Below are 18,388 nucleotides of genomic sequence, written 5' to 3'. Positions count from 1 at the left end.
CGTGCATGCATGCTAAGAAACTTCAGTCGTGTCTGACTCTGTGACCCTGTGGACCACAGCCCGCCAGGATCCACTGTCCATGGGGATTCTCCAGGCAAGAACACTGGAGTGGGTTGCCAACCCCTCCTCCAGTGGATCTTCCTGACCCAGGGATTGAACCTGCGTCTCTTACATCCTCTGCATTGGAAGGCAAGTTCTTTACCACTGGCGCCAGCTGGGAAGTGGTAAGAGATCTGGGCACTGGAGTGGGCTCTGTCAAATCCAGATCCTTCCCTTCGATGTTCCCACCCCAGGAAAGGACCAGAAACATGGGAATCCTCCCTGACCCCCTTTCCTCCACGCTCCCAGGTCCAATCAGGTGTGTGTCACGTACGTCCCACTCCTGGAATGTGTGTGCAGTCATCCATCCACACTATCCATCACCACGGCCTCCAACCCACATAAGTGACCATCACCAGGGACCCCCTGTGCTCCCCCATTCCCTTCCACTCTTGTTCCCTGACAACCAAGCCCCTGCATGGCAGCCAATGGGATCCTCCTAAAGCGCTTCATTCCCCAACCTCGGCTCCACTGTTGGCTTCTCAACGCGTCCAGACTCAAACGTAAACTCTGGGTGAAGTTGTAGGATTGCCTGTGGCTGCTGCGACCAGTGAACACAAACGAGTGGATTGAAATAACACAAAGCTCACATCTCATAGCTGCAGAGGTCAGAAGTCTAAGCTGGCCCGCAGGCTCCATGGGAGAATCTCTTCCCACCTTTCCCAGCATCTAGAAGATGCGTGCATACCTGGGCATGAAGGGCCTGCCTCCTCGTCCCGCCAGCAGCTCAGCACTTTCCCTCTCTGACTTCCTGTCTCCTCCTTATAAGGACCTTCATGATGATTACATCAGGCTCACCCAAAAAACCCAGCATAGTCACCTTTCTCAGAATCCTGAACTTAATCACATTTGCAAAGGGACTCTGCCAGTTCCCCAGGTGGCACAGTGGTAAGGAACCTGCCTGCCAATGCAGGAGACACCAGAGGCGCAGGTTTGATCCCTGACTTGGGAAGATCCCCTGGAGAAGGGAGTGACAACCTGCTCCAGTATTCTTGCCTGAGAAATCCCATGGACAGAGGAGTCCTGCGGGCTACAGTCCATGGGGTGACAAAGAGTTGGACATGACGGAGCACACCCTGAGCTGAGCTTTGCCATGTAACGCATACACAGGTTCTGGAGATCAGGATGTGGATATACTTTATTTTGGGGGGGTGGGGGTGGGGAGGACATTCTACCAACCACAGAGGATTATTGCTACTTCTTGTATTGTCAGTGAAAGCTCTTTCCCTGCTCATTTCACTGACTTGCCCTGAAGCTGGGATCTTGGCGGGGATTTTTAGTGTGATTTCATTCTGCACACACATGCCCTCTTGGAAGGGAGGACAACAAGGCAGGGCAGGGGGACAGGAAGTGGCTCCGTTCCCCATACCCGCCATTCATTCTCTACACCACGTCCTAAGCTGGGCCCTGGCACTGACACAGGATCGTTTCTGGCGGGCCAGGAGACAAGCGGCCACAGGGCCTGGGGGAAGGTCTCGGGATGGGCAGAGAGGAGGAAGGCTCAGGCCTGGGTGGAAGGAGCAGAGGGAGGGACCAGCTATGGCGAGTCAGGAGAGAAAAAGACATCCAGTGAACAAGAGGCTTCCAAGGGAAGCAGGCGCTCTTGGAGGGAGGAAGAAAGCTGGGCATCTGGATGGTCTGGCCAGGAATGGAAGGAAAGTTGGAGAGGGAAGGTCTGAGTCAGGAGAAAACTGCCCAGGGCAGGGGAACAGGAAGGGTGGGGAAGCTGGAAGCTGGGAAGAAAAAGGAACTTGCCCATCGCGCTCTCCTCCACGAAGGCCCTGCTTGGGGCTGAGCCGTGGGGAGAGCCCCGCCATCAAGCAGCCCTGTGAGAGAATCTGATCAGTCTGTGTGAGGGGCAGGTATATCATGGAGGCTTCCTGGAGGAGGTGACATCAAAGCTGAAACCTGCAGGATGAGGGAGCGAGTCCACTCGGTGAGAGAAAGGGCACTCTAGGCAGGGGGAACCAGATCAGCATGGCCTGGGACTGAGGGATTTTGAAAAGAGGTGAGGCAGCCACTCCAAGAACCTCAAGGAACCAGAGCAGACTGGGCAGGGAGTGAACCAACCAGAGGCCCACAAGGAGCTCCCACAGGCTGTGCTTGTCATTTGTTATAAAAAATAAATAAGATCTCTAACGTTATGGCCAAAGGCAAAAATCTCAAACTGAAAAAGGTCATAGCTCAATCAATTTTATGGATGTACTCTGAGCATGGTCTTTGATCCGTAATATCCAGTGTAATACAGAAGGGCAGAGAATGAACTTAACACCCTTAACGCACATTTTCATCCTCCTCAGAGCTGTAGGGATGATGGTTTTGGAAACCACAGATGGGTGTGGCAACCGCCTCCCCACCCCTACTAAAGTACGGCCAGGTAGGATTTTGACTGTGTCCCATACTCAAGATCATTCTCCCCCTTTCTGTTGTTGTTGGAGAGCACTTTTTGTTTCTCAAAAACAGGCTGTCAAGGGGGTTTCTCAGCCTTTGACATGACGACGACTGGGTCAGAGACCAGGCTCTCTCTGACATCCAGCAGGAGTCCCCAGCCCTGGTACTGGTCGGCGACCTGTTAGGGACTGGGCAGCACAGCAGGAGGTGAGGGCCAGACGAGCAAGCGAAGTTTCATCCCTATTTACAGTTGCTCTCCCCCGCCTGTATTACCACATTATCACGATGTAACAATCACAGAAATAAAGTTAGGGCTTCCCAGATGGCTCAGTGGTAAAGACCCCACCTGCCAATGCAAGAGACACAGGAGAGGCAGGTTTGATCCTTGGGTCAGGAAGATCCCTTGGAGAAGGAAATGGCTACCCACTCCAGTATTCTTGCCTGGAAAATCCCATGGACAGAGGAGCCTGGCGAGCTACAGTCTGTGGGGTCACAAAGAGTCAAACATGACTTACCAACTGATGCACCCAATAAATGTAATGCTCCTGATCATCATGAAACCATCCCCTACCTCCTGCTTCATGGGAAAACGGTCTTCCATGAAAATGGTCCCTGGTGCCAAAAACGCTGGGTACCACTGACGTACTGGACCATCCCAAAGGAAGACAATCCCACCAGGCACCCATGTAGGTGAAGAGCCTGCCTTGTTGTTGTTCAGCTGCCCAGTCAAGTCCGACGCTTTGCGACCTCATGGACAGCAGCAGGCCAGGCTTCCCTGTCCCTCACCATCTCCCAAAGTTTGCCCAAGTTCATGTTCATTGCAGAGTCTGCCTAAAATCACCCAAATCTATGGATATGTTTGTTTTTGCCATGCTGTGCTGCTTAGATCCCTGACCAGGGATCAAACTCAAGTCCCCTGCAGAAGAAGCACAGAGTCTTAACTATTGGACCAATAGGGAAGTACCCCAAATCACCCAAATCTTGACTCTAACTCCATCTTCAGCATAAATTCACTGCTGTTATCGTTGTTCAGTCGTTGTGTCTGACACTTTGTGACCCCCATGGACTGCAGCATGTCAGTCAATCCTAAAGAAAATGAACTCTGAATATTCATTGGAAGGACTGATGCTGAAGCTGAACCTCCAATACTTTGGCTACCCGATGCAAAGAGCTGACTCATTGGAAAAGACCCTGATGCTGGGAAAGACTGAGATAAATCCATACACAGCATGTATTTTCTTTTGCAAGATGAAATACACCTTGATTTTTTAGAAATGCAGTCAGCGTGCAAATTAAGTTTTGTTCAGAACTTTGCCAAGTATGAATCGCCACTTGGCAAACCCTGTCCGTGAGGGTGACGATGGTTCTGGTCTCTAGAACCACCAGACCCAGTTGGTCAGGACTTGCAGCTGCCGCAGAAAAGGTTCCACTTATGAGCACACGATTCCTCGCTCTCTGTTCTAGCGCGTGCCTGAGCATTTACATAGACACACATGGCGATTCATTACAAATCACTCACCTTTTAGCTTTAAAGCTTAGCAAGGACATTTTGTTGATTTTTAAACTAAGACACATGGTTGGGTTATTTTAATGGATATCCTTACATTTAAGGAGGTGTTATACTAATATCTATATTTAATGTCTTTAATAATAATGTCTTTCTTATTAAAGGGGGCAATGGATCTGAAAGGTTGGGAACCATAGCTTAACACCTGTATTTTGGAGCCTTTTGGTTTTTGTTTGTTATTTGCTGTTTGCAATCCTTTATGAAATAGAGACAATTAAGTTAAAATGGCCACCTTTCTTTAAACACTACTGCTTTCTTATAACTGATGTAAGATCAAGGCTTCCCTGGTGGTTCAGATGGTAAAAAAAAAGACTGCCTGCAAAGCAAGTGCAGACACTTCAAGTGCACAACCTGATGGACATATTTATACACCTGTCAGACCATCTGGGAAATCAAGACAATGAACACACCTAACACCTCCACAGGGCCCTCCTCTCTCTGGAATTTCTCCCTCCCATCTGACCACTTCCTCCTCCTTCAGGCCGCCACTGATCTGATTTCTGTCACTATTGACTTGCTTTCATGTTTCTTGACTGGTACATAAAAGGAATCACCTAGTAGGTACCGCTGCCTGGCTTTGTTTGCTCAGCTTAATTATTTAGAGATTTTCACGTTGCTGAGTGTATCAACAGTTCATTCTGTTGTATTGCTCAGAAGTGCTCCCTTGCATGGCTACACCAAGATTTGCACACCTATTCACTTGTTAACTGGAGAAGAAAATGGCAACCCATTCCAATATTCTTGCCTGGAGAATTCCATGGACAGAGGAAGCTGGTGGGGTGCAGGCTGTGAGGTCGCAAAGAGTCGGACACGACTGAGTGACTATCACTTACTCACTTGTTAACAGCTGTCTGGGTTCCTCCCAGCTTTGACCACCACACACAAAGCTGCTATGAACATCTCTGCACGAGCTCATGAACATACATCTTCAGTTCTCTCAGGTATACACCTAGGAGTAGAATGGCTGGGTGGTATCGTAACTGTTTAACTCCCACGGCTGATACATGTCGATGTGAGGCAGAAACCACAATACTGTAAAGTAATTAGCTTCCAATTAAAATAAATTAATAAATTTAAAAAATATTTTTTGATGTGGACCATTTTTAAACTCTTTATTGAATTTGTTACAATATTGCTTCTGTGTCATGTTTTGGTATTTTGGCCACGAGGCCTGTGGGATTCCCAGCTCCTGGACCGGGGATCAAACCTGGACCCCACCCCTGCATTGGAAGGTGAAGTCTTAACCACTGGACCACCAGGGAAGTCCCTAACTTTTTTTTTTTTAACTGCCCAAGTCTTTTTCAGAGCTGCCAAATCATTTTATAGTCATCCCAACAGGAACCACTGTCCAGAGTGGCCTTAATCTATGGGAGGCCATTAAGTTGAGAAATTTCCACTCTTTTTTTGTTACACTCAAAATCATCTGATGAAAACCAATGAACCACTGGATTTTAAAACCCAAAGGTCAGGGGAGTGGGGGAAGCAGCTCGGACTTGGCCCTGAGAGGAGGCACTCAGGGGTGAGGAGAGGAGGCGGAGGCCTGAGCCCAAAAAGCCAAGGCGGCCCTCCTGCCCAGGCCTTGGTCCCCTGCTCCCCAGGAGCCCCAGGGCGCCCAGCAGACCCTCCCCACCTACACCCCCACCCCCAGGGGTCACAGGTGCTGGCATGGTTCACACCTCCAGAAGTAGAGCCAGGGACCCATCTCCCTCGATTCTTGTCCCACGATCCACCATCCCCAGAGCATCCCAACTGGTTGTTACAAAACAGAACTCCCGGGGGCTTCCCTGGTGGTCCAGTGGCTAAGACTCCACACTTCCCATGCAAGGGCCCCAGGTTCAATCCCTGGTCAGTCAATTAGATCCCACAACATGCCGCAACTAAGAGTTTGCATGCCGCAATTAAAGATCTCACATGCCAGGAAGACCCAGAGGATGCGCCACTGCCCTGCAAAAAGCCCACCTGTCTTCCCACCACATCCGGGATCAAACCCTAGCCCAGTACCATAGCCTATGAAAGTGAAAGTGAAGTTGCTCAGTCGTGTCCAACTCTTTGCGACCCCATGGACTGTAGCCCACCAGGCTCCTCAGTCCATGGAATTTTCCAGGCAAGATTACTGGAGTGGGTTGCTATTTCCTTCTCCAGCGGATCTTCCCAACCAGGGATCAAACCCAGGTCTCCCGCATGGCAGGCAGACGCTTTACCATCTGAGCCACCAGGCAGATCCATGAACCCCTGCAAATACTTCTCTTGCTTTTTCTCCTCCCGTTCTCCCCACCTCTTACTGCACTTCAGCCACACAAGCCCTGTGCTGCTCCGTCAGCACGCCACCTCACCTCTACCTCAGGACCTTTGCACTAGCCGTTCCTGCGAACTGAAAGCCCTTTCCCACGTTTGCACTCAGCTCCCTCCCTCTTTGACACTGAATCTCCACTCAGAGGGGCCACCCCTGATCACCCAACCCCGTCACTCTGGCCCTCATGGCCCCTCCTTGTTAAGCTCATCATCTCACTTCACACTCTCTCCAGCTTCTCACAGGGTGTGTTCGACTCCTTAAGCCCTGGATCCCACATGGAATCTAAGTTGCACCAGACAAGGATCCTGTCTCTCCCGTTCCACTCTCTGAACCTCCAGGGCCTAAACAACGCTCAGCACATCGGCAGTCATCAACTCTATCTGCTGAACAAAACAACCAAGGGCCAGGCCGGTGATGGAGCTCCTCCTAGCAAGTCTCCTTGCTGACCTCTCCCACGGCTGCAGCAACCGGCTCATGGGCAGAGCCCCAGAGGACAGCCGGGGTGGGCACCCCCTGCCACCTCGCGTGGGAAAAAGCCTGTGGACACGCCTTCTCATCAGAGAGGAGGCTGCAGGCCAGGCGAAAGGGAACCGGAAACCCCAACTATGCCCGAGAACCTCCACTGGGTCACAGACACGGCGCCCAGCCAGAGTCACATGTGCACAGAGCACCTCCTCACCACGAAGGCCACAGAGGCTCAGCTCAACCCACCTCCCAGGAGACAACGTCTCCTCTGTTCATGGCCACTGCAGGCCGTCAGAGGGTCCTCTGCTGACGTCCTGGTGGCCAGCAGCATCAATGGCCCACATTCCCCACCCACAGCCTGATGCAGCTTGAAGACCTGGAGCTTGGGCGTTCCTGCAAAAGGTGAGGAGTTGGAGAGCCGGGGTTCCTCTCCTGGGAGGCCAGCTGCTCTGTGGGGCTGTGCGCCAGGCTTGGGGCTTCCCAGGGGGCACAAGCGGTAAACAATGCAGGAGATGCCAGAGACGTGGGTTTGATCCCTGGGTAGGGAAGATCCCTTGGAGGAGGGTACAGCAACCCACGCCGGTATTCTTGCCTAGAAAATCTCATGGACAAAGGAGCCGGGCAGGCTACAATCCATAGGGCTGCAAAGAATCAGACACAAATGAAGCGACTCAGCACACGCGCACGCACACCAGGCCGGGCCCTCGTCAGCCAGCTCCCCACGGTGGGCACCATCCCATAATGACTACAGGGGGACTGACACCATCCCCTGCCATCAGAGTCCCTCGCGAGTTCCTGTCGGGCTTCTCTGGACGCGGGATGCGTCTTAAGTCAATGTCATATCCCGGTTTAACTGGCAGCTGTTTTCCTTGGTGCATCACACAGGTGATGACATCATAATGATGCATAGCACAGCTGATCACTCTTATATTTGAAGAAATAAGACACAATACATGCTGGAGAGGCCCTTGCCTGACGCCCAAAATAACCCGATGACAGAGCTTGGGGTTGGCATACAGCTCGCAAGGGGGGGAGGGTGTGAAATCCAAGGCAGAGAGTGAACAGTGATGTAAACCACGTACTCAGTGTGGTCTTACAGGCTGCCACCGACGTGCCCCTCTGGTGGGGGTACCCTGACAGCAGGTGGGGGAGGAGTGTGTGCAACTCTGCAGCTTCTGCTCAGCCCTGCTGCGAACCTAAAAGTGCTCCAAAAAATAAAAGTCTGTTAAAAAAAAAATCCAGTGCAGCCCAAATCACCCTCAACTGGGGCTTCTTAGGCTGAACACCTCGAGAAGCAGTTGATTTGGCGTGTTAAACCAAACCATTTAAAACAGTAAGAACACTCAGGATGCCAGCTGCTCAGAGAGAAGGGGGTGGAAACAAACAACTCTGGGAGGACGGGGTCGCTGAGGGTCGCAGCAAACAGAATCCGCTCACTTGACATCTTTCTCTTTTCTTTTCTATCCAAATTGCCTGAGCTACATGTTGGACTCCGTTCGCAGGTGAGCAAACCGTGGTTCTGGGAAGGGAAGCAGCCCGCCCAGGGCTATGACACTTAAGGGGTGGCACTGAGACCATCCCGGGCCACAGTGGAGGGACAGGGCTACCGGGTCAACCTAGTGAGCGTCCGGCTTGCCCGTGGCCGGATGCCTGGTGCTTACTTTCTGGACTTGGCACATTCCTTCTTCCAGTTCTTTACCAAGACCGGCACGACTTGTTCTGACGTGTCCTCCTTATTCAGGGACCAGAGGTCGGTGCTCTCCAGGGGCTGGCGGTAGCCCTGAACCATCATCCTGTGGCCAAAACACAAGAGGGGAGGCGATGAGAGTCAGAAGGAGATGACACGATGGCCCTCCCTGCTACCGCAGCCCACACAACCGCAGGCAGCCGTGATCAGGGAAATCTCAGCATGAATGGACATGTGGGCACATGGCATCATTACTGTGAATTCCGTTAGATCCCCCAGGAAAAACGGCCTCGTTTTTAGGCAAATATACAGAGCATTTAGGAGGAAAGTAGCAGGATGTTTCTAATTTACTTTAAAAAAAAAATTTTAAGGCTAATATCTCAGAGCATTAACCATCATTATATTAGGTGATGAGTTTAAGGTTTATTAGCGTAGTCTTTCTGCTTTGAACACTTTCATTATAAAAAGGAAACTCAGTATTTTAACTTGTTATTTCGAAAGATTTCAAATTCACAGAAAAACCATAGGAATTGTACAAAGAATTCCTGTCGACCCTTCACCAAGCTCACGACTGTTCACATTTCACAAGTGTGCGAACACATACAAGGCAGACCTCAGAGATACCATAGGTGCGTTTCAGACCACCACGATAAAGAGAATACCACAACAAATCGAGTCACAAGAATTTTTTTGGTTTCCCATACTACAGTTATATTTACGCTAGCGTTATGTCTAAAAAGTAACATACAGAGCTTAACTTAAAAATTCTGTATTGCTAAAAAATGCCAAGTTAAGCATCATCTGAGCCTTCAGCAAATCCTATTAATAATAGCAAGGAGTACCATAATAAATATAATAATAATGAAAATGTCTGAAAGATTGTGAGAATTACCAAAATGTGACACAGAGACACAAAGCGAGTGAAAGCTGATGGGAAAAGGGTGCCAACAGACTCATTTGACACAGAGTGGCCACTAACCTTCAATCTGGGAAACCCGGTAGCTGGGAAGCACAATGAAGCATGCCTCTATCTTTTTTCTGAACCATTTCAGAGGAGGCTGCAGACCCTCCACACCTTCACCCCTAAATATCAGTGTATACCCCCCTAAGAGAAAGGACACACTCTGATATCACCAGAGGACAGCGACCAAAATCAGAAACATGAGCTTGGCTGGCGTGACCTGTGGGCCATGCCCAAACGCCATCAACTGTCCCAGAGCTCTTCTGTAACAGCAACTGAAAATCAGTTCAGAAAAATACTAAATTACGAAGTGTAAAAAGTTCATAAAGACAAGGAAACAATGCTTGGGGGGGGGGGGGAGGGATTCAAATAACCCCTAGTAAGACATTGACAATGTGCAGAAAGCAGCATGCAAACCAGAGGAGGCCGAGCAGGCAGTGTGCTGAGCTGCGGGTGGCGGCGCCTCTGCTGCTACCGGTCCAGACACGCTCCTCGCACCCCCTTTCCCTGTGTTATTTATTTCGGGGGGCGGGGTGGGGGGGTGCGATCATTATTTATCTCAGGGGGGAGGGGAATAATGATAATAATTACACCCAGTGCAAAACAAAACCAGCCAAATCTGAAGCTGAGCCAGGAGTGTGCAGCTTCTTGCCCAGGCCGAGCTATTTATACATGTATCACATGACTGCGGGCTCAGGGTCGGTGTCTCCAAGACCCATGCCCAGGGCACACATACTCAGGACACAGCCCTGCCGGAAAGCACGAGGGAGGGAGAGCTGCACACTGGTGGCCCAGCACCCGCCCGAGGTTTGGGGGCCAGGACTTACCCTGTGATCCACCAGAAGGTGATCCTGGAAAGGAAGGAGGCACTGGATTCCGGGCAAGGATTCTATGGAGAGAGAGCACAGGGTGCAGAACCCAGGGGAAATGACAGGTTAAACTTCTCGTCTATGCCAGCTCCAGGCAGGGAGCAGCCAGCTTCCCTGGTCCTCCCAGTGGGCCAATGGTTCATTCATTTATTAGTTCATTCATTTATTCCACAAATATTTACTGAGCATCTACAAAGTGGCAGGCACAGACAAAGTACTAGCATTATCTCGTATCTTCACAGAACCTGGTATGACCTCTACTCCTCTTTCTTTTATTCACTCACTCACTCATTCTACAAGTATTTTCTGAGCACCTACTATACACAAATCCGAACTAACAGACATAACCCTAATCCAGGTCAACTAACACTCTGCTAGCTAGTAACAGTTCTGTTTTAAATGTTTTTATGAAAATGACCTCCTTTAATCTTCATAATCACACTAGGAACTAGATAAAGGCATCATCTCCATTCTGTAGTTAGGGACACTGAGGGGCAGAGAGATGAAAAGCCATGCCCAGGGTGCCAGAGCTGGAAACGGTGGAGACAGAACATGAGTCCCAAATAGTCAGAGAGAAACATTAATCAATCACGTGAACAAACTCAAAACCACAACTGTAGCAAGGATTATATCCCGGAGGCAGGTTAGCATGACTGGGACCTCATGGGCTGATCCAGTTGGCGGAGGTCAGGGAAGGCATGCAAGCTGGGGTCTGGAAAGCGAGGAGAGGATGACTAAGTGAAGGGGGAGACGGGAGGTGGTCCCAGCAGAGCGACTGATGTGTGCAGAGGCCCCGAGGCAGAGGGGAGCGCAGTGGGCTCCAGCCAACAGGAGGGGGCCTGAGCAGTCTACACTGGCAGCTGTGCTCAGGCTACAATGGAGGCCATGTATGGGATTTTGGTCTCCATCCCAAGGGCAACAGGAAGTTATCAACAGATTCTAAGCAGGCTTTCAAAGAACCTCTTTCCCAGAGCCACAGAGATGAGCTCCAGTTCAGGGCCACACAGCCAAGGCCATCAGACAGAGCCTTTGGGATTGCACACGAGGGCTGATACATTCACGTCTAAATCTGGGGACACGAGCATTGGCGAAGGTGGGGTCACCAGCCTAACAACGAGATCACTAGCCGAGGACGTCACTCTCCATCCCAGAATTTTGCAGAGATAAGATGCTGAAGAGGGATGTCCCTGGAGGTCCAGTGGTTAAAAGTTTGCCTTTTAATGTGTGGGTTCCATCCCTCTAGGGGAGCAAAGATGTCACATGCTTAGTGGCCCAAAATATCAAAACATAAAACAGAAATGATAGTGTAACAAATTCAATAAAGATATTTTAAAGCTCCTAAAAGAGAAAGAAACTGAAAGATGGATGAGGAAACACATTCTACCCAAGCGGTTGTCCACCCCGGCCGGGGGCACTCAGAAAACACACTGTATCTGCCCCGCTCCCCAGAGATTCACATTTAGCTGGTCTGGGGTGGGTCCAGGTACTTGAATTATTGTTTTTGTTTTCAGTTCCCAGTCTCCTTGGCCAAGTGGCTGGGCAGGAAATGTACAAGATAAGCCCAGAATATCTTGTCACACCCAACAAGACAAGGGTAGGTAAAAGACCTCAGATGCAACCAGAAGCGGCTCTCACGAGCCCAGAAAGGAACAATTTGAGCTGCAATACAGACAGTAAGGCAAAAGGACTGAGACACATCACATTTCAAATACACAAGTCCACCTTGATACTGGAAGAGAAGGAAAACCTCTTGGTGTCAGTGATGATGGTACTAGAGAACCAAGTCACTGTTTTGAAAACAGACGGAAAGAAACAAGCATTTGTCTATGACAACACGGGCTGACCAAAGAGATGAGGGGACGTGTCTTTGCATAAAATGGTTCAGCTATCAGGTGGAGAAGGAACAATACCACTTAAGGGGCTGCACCGCTCTGCAACCACAGTGCATTTCTGGAATACTTGGTGATATTAAGCAATCAGTAAGTTGTCAGGCCATGTAATGGTACCATTGTTGTATTACTTAAAATCCTCATCTCTCAGATATTATTGTGGAAAGCTGGAGAAGGGTATACAAGAACAACACCATTTTTGTAACTTTTTGTGGGTCAAATTATTTCAAAATAAAATGTTTAAAAAATTTTTTAATTCCTTATCTGTTGCAGATACCTAATGAAATGTTTACATGTGATGCAGGGTAAATACTCCATGGCAGGCAAAAATTTAAAATAAATAAATAGAACAGTCCATGGCACTCATTATACTATGCTGTCCACTGCTGTACAAAGCTGAAAGTTTCTATCATGAAAATCTTCCCCAGTGAGTCAAATATGAAGCCTGAGCCGAGAACCACCGGGCTTCACTAGTCCTACCTGTCCCAGAATCACCTGGGGAGCATCATAAGCACAGGTGCCCTGAATAACTACATCACTCTCTCTGGGGGTGGGACCCTGGCCATCAGGGTAGCTTTCATCAGATGCAGCTGGCCCACAGACCTACATTCCGAACCAACCAAAAGCCACATGGTCCTGAGTTTGAATCCCCCAACCCTGCACTTTCTACCTGCATGGCCCTGGGCAAGTCCTCTCACCCCAGAGTCTCAGTTTTCACACCTGGGAAATGGGAGTCAGGTGAGACACACTGCTCAGCCTCCCCTAGCAGACTCTCAGGAGGAATGAGGTCCTTGGGACAGCGTGGAAGCTACAATTTTTCCAACCCGAGGCCGCAGCATTATTCCTGGAGGAGGTGGTGGTATTTGCTTTGCAGGCTTTTTTTTTTTTTTTCCCCTGGGAAGTGGGCAGGTTATCAAAGAGTCACAAATGCACTTCAAATATCGCCTAGTTCCTGCCCCTGTAAAATGCTGGCAGAGAGAGAAGGAGACGCTTGGGACAGTGACTCATTTATTTCTTAGGCAAATACTGAGGGCGGACCTGCTTATATGCCAGATGGCTAAATATCATTATATCCAAGACCAGCCTGTGAGGTCCTCGCTCTGTACCGCCTCCAGGACAGTAAGTAAACCAAGATGCAAATAAATACACAAAGATAAATGGTCAGAGCTATGTAGAGAACAACAACGAAACAAGGGGCCTGGGCGGGGAGGGAGAGGGCGGGTACCAGGGTAGGAGGCGCCCAGAGGTGAAGCAACATGGAGCAAGGTGATTGGAAGGAGGTTTGAATCCCAGCCCTGCCACTTACTGACTGAGGGGCCTGGGCCATGTTACTTGGTGATGGTGAGATTAAATGAAATAAAGCCTGCGAAGTACTCAGGACAGTTCCTGGCGCAGAGCAAAAAGCTCAAGCGATGACATTAGCAGTATTAACATTAATACTAATGGTAACCCCAGTAACAAGTCCGTTTCCTGCAGACCCTGACGTACCAAGCAGATGTTTCATGTCAAGATTGGCAAACTCAGGCCCACAGTCCGGCCGCTTACAAAACAGTTTTATTTGGACATGGTGATGCCCATTTATTTCCGTACTGTTCATATCTGCTTCTGAGCTACAGCTGAACTGAGTACTTGTGACAAAGACCGTGTAGTCTACAACTATCTAACATCTGCCTCTTTACAGAAAAAGTTGGCTAACCCCTGCTTACATCAGACCTCATGACATTAAAGATGGAGATTCTTAAGGAGAGGAACTGGAGCTCAAATGCAGCGTCTTTCAGTCTTGGCCATCAACACAGGGTCAGCCCTGCACAAAGATGCCCAGCCAAGGGGGCAAGTGGGGGCTGAAGTTCAGCCAGTGCCTGGACCTGGGGGCCAGGGGGGCATGAGGGAGGGGGGACTGCATTAGCAGGAAGGACGCAGGGCCTTTCTCAAATTCACCCATCCAGGGGGGCCAGACACCTTTTCCTAATTAAAAAAAAATTTTTTTTTCTTTTTGGCTGTACCACACGGCACGTAGGATCTTAGTTTCTCAACCAGAGATGGAACCCACGCTCTCTGCAGTGGGAGCACAGAGTCATAAGTACTGAACTGCCAGGGAGCTCCCCAGGTGCCTTTTTCTAACCTGCAAAGAGACCCCAGTGCAAACTGCCAGCGTGTCAGACTTATACGGCCAGGGGCCTCATGAATCCTGCCGTTCCTTTGAAATCAGGCAAGCCTGGATGTGGATCAGGAATGAAACAGCGCAGGATGGAATGCTGCATCTCCAAGCCTTCCCTCTAAGTTCCTGCCTCCTTTCCCCCAAGTCCTTAGGAGGAAAGCTGTAGCATCTTATTTGGCGAGCTTCTTTTTCTGCCCTCATTCTAAAGAAGCGATGCCCTTTCTTCTTGCTCTTTTTAGTTCCAGGGCCTGGTTGGAACTAACTGGGCTTGAGTGAGTCTGGGCAAAGCCTCTTTCCACTGCATGGATAAGTCCGACTTGTAAGCTGTTGTTACCATTCAGTCGCTAAGTCAAGTCCAACTCTTTGCATCCCCATGAACTGCTGCACGCCAGGTTTCCTGGTCCTTCACTCTCTCTCAGAGTTTGCTCAGATGCATGTTTATTGAGTCCATGATGCCATACAACCATCTCATCCTCTGTCACCCCCTTCTCCTTTTGCCCTCAATTTTTCCCAGTATCAGGGTCTTTTCCAATGAGTCGGTTCTTCACAGCAGGTGGCCAAAGTACTGGAGCTTCAGCATCAGTCCTTCCCATGAATATTCAGGACTGATTTCCTTTAGGATAGAGTGGTTTAATCTCCTCGCTATCCAAGGGACTCTCAATAGTCTTCTCCAGCACCACATTTAAAAGGCATCAATTTTTTAGCGCTCAGCCTTCTTTATGGTCCAACTATCACATCCATACATGACTACTGGAAAAACCACAGCTTTGACTGTACAGATCTTATTGCAATATTCAGGCTCAAATTGAAGAAAGTACAGAAATCCACTAGGCCATTCAGATATCACCTAAATCAAATTCCTTATGATTATATAGTGGAGCTGACGAACAGATTCAAGGGACTAGACCTGGTAGACACAGTGCATGAAGAACTGTGAACAGAGGTTGGTGATACTGTGCAGGAGGTGGTGACCAAAACCATCCCCAAGAAAAAGAAACACAAGAAGGCAAAGTGGTTGTCTGAGGAGCCCTTACGAATAGCCGAGAAAAGGAGAGAAGTGAAAGGCAAAGGAGAAAGGGGAAGATATACCCAACTGAATGCAGAGTTTCAGAGAACAGCAAGGAGACTTGTAAGTAGCCAGTGAATCACTAAGTGGAGTTCTTCCATGATGTCTTTTTTTTTTTTTTTTAGTGTTTTATTTTTTTAATTTTAAAATCTTTAATATGATGTCTTTTGTTAACGTGGGTTTCACTTTTTCCAAGGATAACCCTTTACTGCCACACTGTTGATTTAAACAATGACAAAAAAAAAAGTGTATTAATTTAAAATTAAACCCAGCCCAGACTGTTCTGGTCTGTCCCAATTTGAGGGGTGAGGAGGGTATTAAAATAAGGTTTAAGAAAAAAAAAAGAATGAAGCAACCTAGACTTATAATGCGGAGAAGGTAATGGTACCCCACTCCAGTACTCTCGCCTGGAAAATCCCATGGACGGAAGAGCCTGGTAGGCTGCAGTCCATGAGGTCGCTAAGAGTCAGACACGACTGAGCGACTTCACTTTCACTTTTTATTTTCATGCATTGGAGAAGGAAATGGCAACCCACTCCAGTGTTCTTGCCTGGAGAATCCCAGGGACAGAGGAGCCTGGTAGGAGGCCGTCTGCGGGGTCGCACAGAGTCAGACACGACTGAAGCGACTTAGCAGCAGCAGCAGACTTATAACGAAAGTTTTGTAAACATATAGTAACAGTGAATCACTATGATGTGTGTCTAGAACTGACAGTGTTGTGGGTCAATTATACTTCCGGTTTAAAAAAGGACACGTAGACATAGGACTCCAGTCGGTTCTGCAAGCGAAAAATATTTACAATTGCTATAATGCTGAAAACACTAGTTACTGATATAATTTAACATATGATAAAATTGGGAGGAGAGGATGAGGAAGGAGAGGTGGAAGCATTCAGTCTTGGTCTCAACATTTATAAGTTTAGTGTTAGTCACTCAGTCGTGTTTGATTCTTTGCAACCCCATAGACTGTAGCCCGCCAGGCTCCTCTGTCCATGGGATTCTCCAGGCAAGAATACTGGAGTGGGTTGCCATTTCCTCCTCCAGGGGATCTTCCCAACCCAGGGAATGAACCTGGGTCTCCTGCATTGCAAGCAGATTCTTTACCATCTGAGCCACCAGGAAAGCTGCTTTTGCGGGGAATCCCCTGGAGGTCCAATATGATTTCACTGAGGGCCTGGGTTCAACCTCTGGTTGGGGAACTAAGATTCTGTAAGCCACGCAAGGATCCTGGTTGGTGTAGATCAGCCCCCAAAAATCCCTGCTTTCTTCTTTTCCTTTTATTCTATCTGTATTAGACAACAGATGGTAACTAAACCTACTATAGTAATCATTTCACAATATACGTATACGAAACCATCAATGTTGCACACCTTAAGCTAAATCAGGGATGTCAGTCAAATATTCCTCAATAAAACTGGGGGTGGGGGAAGGGAGAAGGCTGCATAAGTGGAGATGAATTCAACCCCTTTATACCCAACTGTGCCCAGATGGAGTCCTACCTGAGACCACAAGGCGTGATGGCCCAGGGGCAGAGATTCCTGCTCACTCTGGCTAGTACAAATCCTACCCTGGGAGAGCCAACCCCACCTTCCCCCGAGCCCAGATGCAGCTGAGGCTGGGTCAGCAACATGAGCATTGCAGTTTCTAAGCTGCAGCATCCAGGAGTCTCCCCAAATTCCTCTCCCCAGCCCTGCTCCCTCCCCCTGGATCCAGACATAGACTTTCAGATCACACTGGGCAGACACCGAGTCCCATCACCAGACAAGAAATACGTAATTTGGGAGCCGGTTTCTGGAAGTCCCTATCTGACACGAGTGAGAGGCCTTACGTGATAACATAATCAGAGGTCTGAAGTAATCAAGAACTGATCGTTAAAGAAGAAAAAAAAAAAAAGGAGGGCTGCTGGCCAAGGATCCAAGCAGCACTTCATTCAGCTGAAACAAAGCAAAGCTTTTCTGGTCTAATCCACAAAGTGGAGAAGGCAAGGATGTTGGCTCGGGGCTTCTGGGCCTCTGAGACTGAAACGGAGGAACTCCTGTCCCAGGAGGAAGGAAGCTTATTAATGACCAATCCCCCGTTCAGTGAAAACGAGATTAACTCAGGCCCCAGCTGAAGATGGATGAAGAGGAAGGAGTAAGCTGTTCATACAGAGGGAGCTGTTCTTTGGCATCTTTACCTGGCACGGGAGGTTTAAACTAATTTGGTACAACAGCCCCAGGCGCTGGCTCTGGGAACTGGTCCCCCATGACCTCGCAGGGGCCGCTCGAAGGACCCTGTCTGGGGCCCTCAGCCCTCAGCTATTTCCATCAGAAACTCTATGGGGGCACCCCCCCCCACCCTTTCTGGTTTTGATTCTGCTTTTTAGTTCAGTTTTCTGCCGAGGACTCCAACTCGGCATGCCTAAATGCCCAGCAGTAAGAGATGCATGGCAGCAGTGTGGCTTGGACCAGAGGTTCTCAGACCCCACCTCATCACCAGCATCTGTGGGCCTGGGGGTTTGTCAGAAACAGAAAGCCTTGGGCTCCACCCAGACCGACTGACTCAGAAGCTCTGGGGGGCAGGGGGGACCCAGCAATGATCTGAGTTGTAACAAGCCCTCCAGGTGATGCTGATGCCTGCTCAGGTGTGAAGGGCTCACCCCCCGATCCAGCCCTATGAACTTAGGTGACACTACACCACCCTGAACCTCAGCATTCCCATCTGTAAAATGGGGGGAGACTCATAGTTCCACCTCCATGCTGGGTTACAGTGAGGATTAAATAAGTTTATTTTATTAACCCAAGGTTGCTATTATTATTATTGATTAGAACCACCCAAATGTCTGACAGTAAGAAATCCGGTGATAGTGTGTAACACTGGTGTTCTTGGTTCATTCTGCTGCTTCTCAGCTACGCAAATCTCCTCCAGGCTCAGGACCACAGTTTCTTCTACTGTGGCACACACA

The 18,388-nt window shown here is 49.1% G+C and overlaps 1 protein-coding gene across 4 annotated transcripts in view; it reads right to left on the bottom strand.

Moving 5' to 3' along the window:
- The window catches only part of ABCC1 (ATP binding cassette subfamily C member 1), a 155,659-nt gene that overhangs the window by 74,372 nt on the left and 62,899 nt on the right, over positions 1–18,388 (bottom strand). For all 4 annotated transcript variants that reach the window (XM_018040732.1, XM_018040734.1, XM_018040733.1 and 1 more), the window contains exons 6-7: positions 10,291–10,352; positions 8,477–8,608 (exon numbers count right to left, since the gene is read on the bottom strand). In XM_018040732.1, the coding sequence (XP_017896221.1) occupies positions 8,477–8,608; positions 10,291–10,352 (194 nt within the window). The remainder of the gene's footprint in view (positions 1–8,476; positions 8,609–10,290; positions 10,353–18,388) is intronic.

This window comes from Capra hircus, chromosome 25, assembly GCF_001704415.2.
Source record: "Capra hircus breed San Clemente chromosome 25, ASM170441v1, whole genome shotgun sequence".
NCBI lineage: Eukaryota > Metazoa > Chordata > Mammalia > Artiodactyla > Bovidae > Capra > Capra hircus.
Note: the sequence above shows the minus strand (reverse complement) of the source record. Positions and strands in the feature narration are given on the sequence as shown.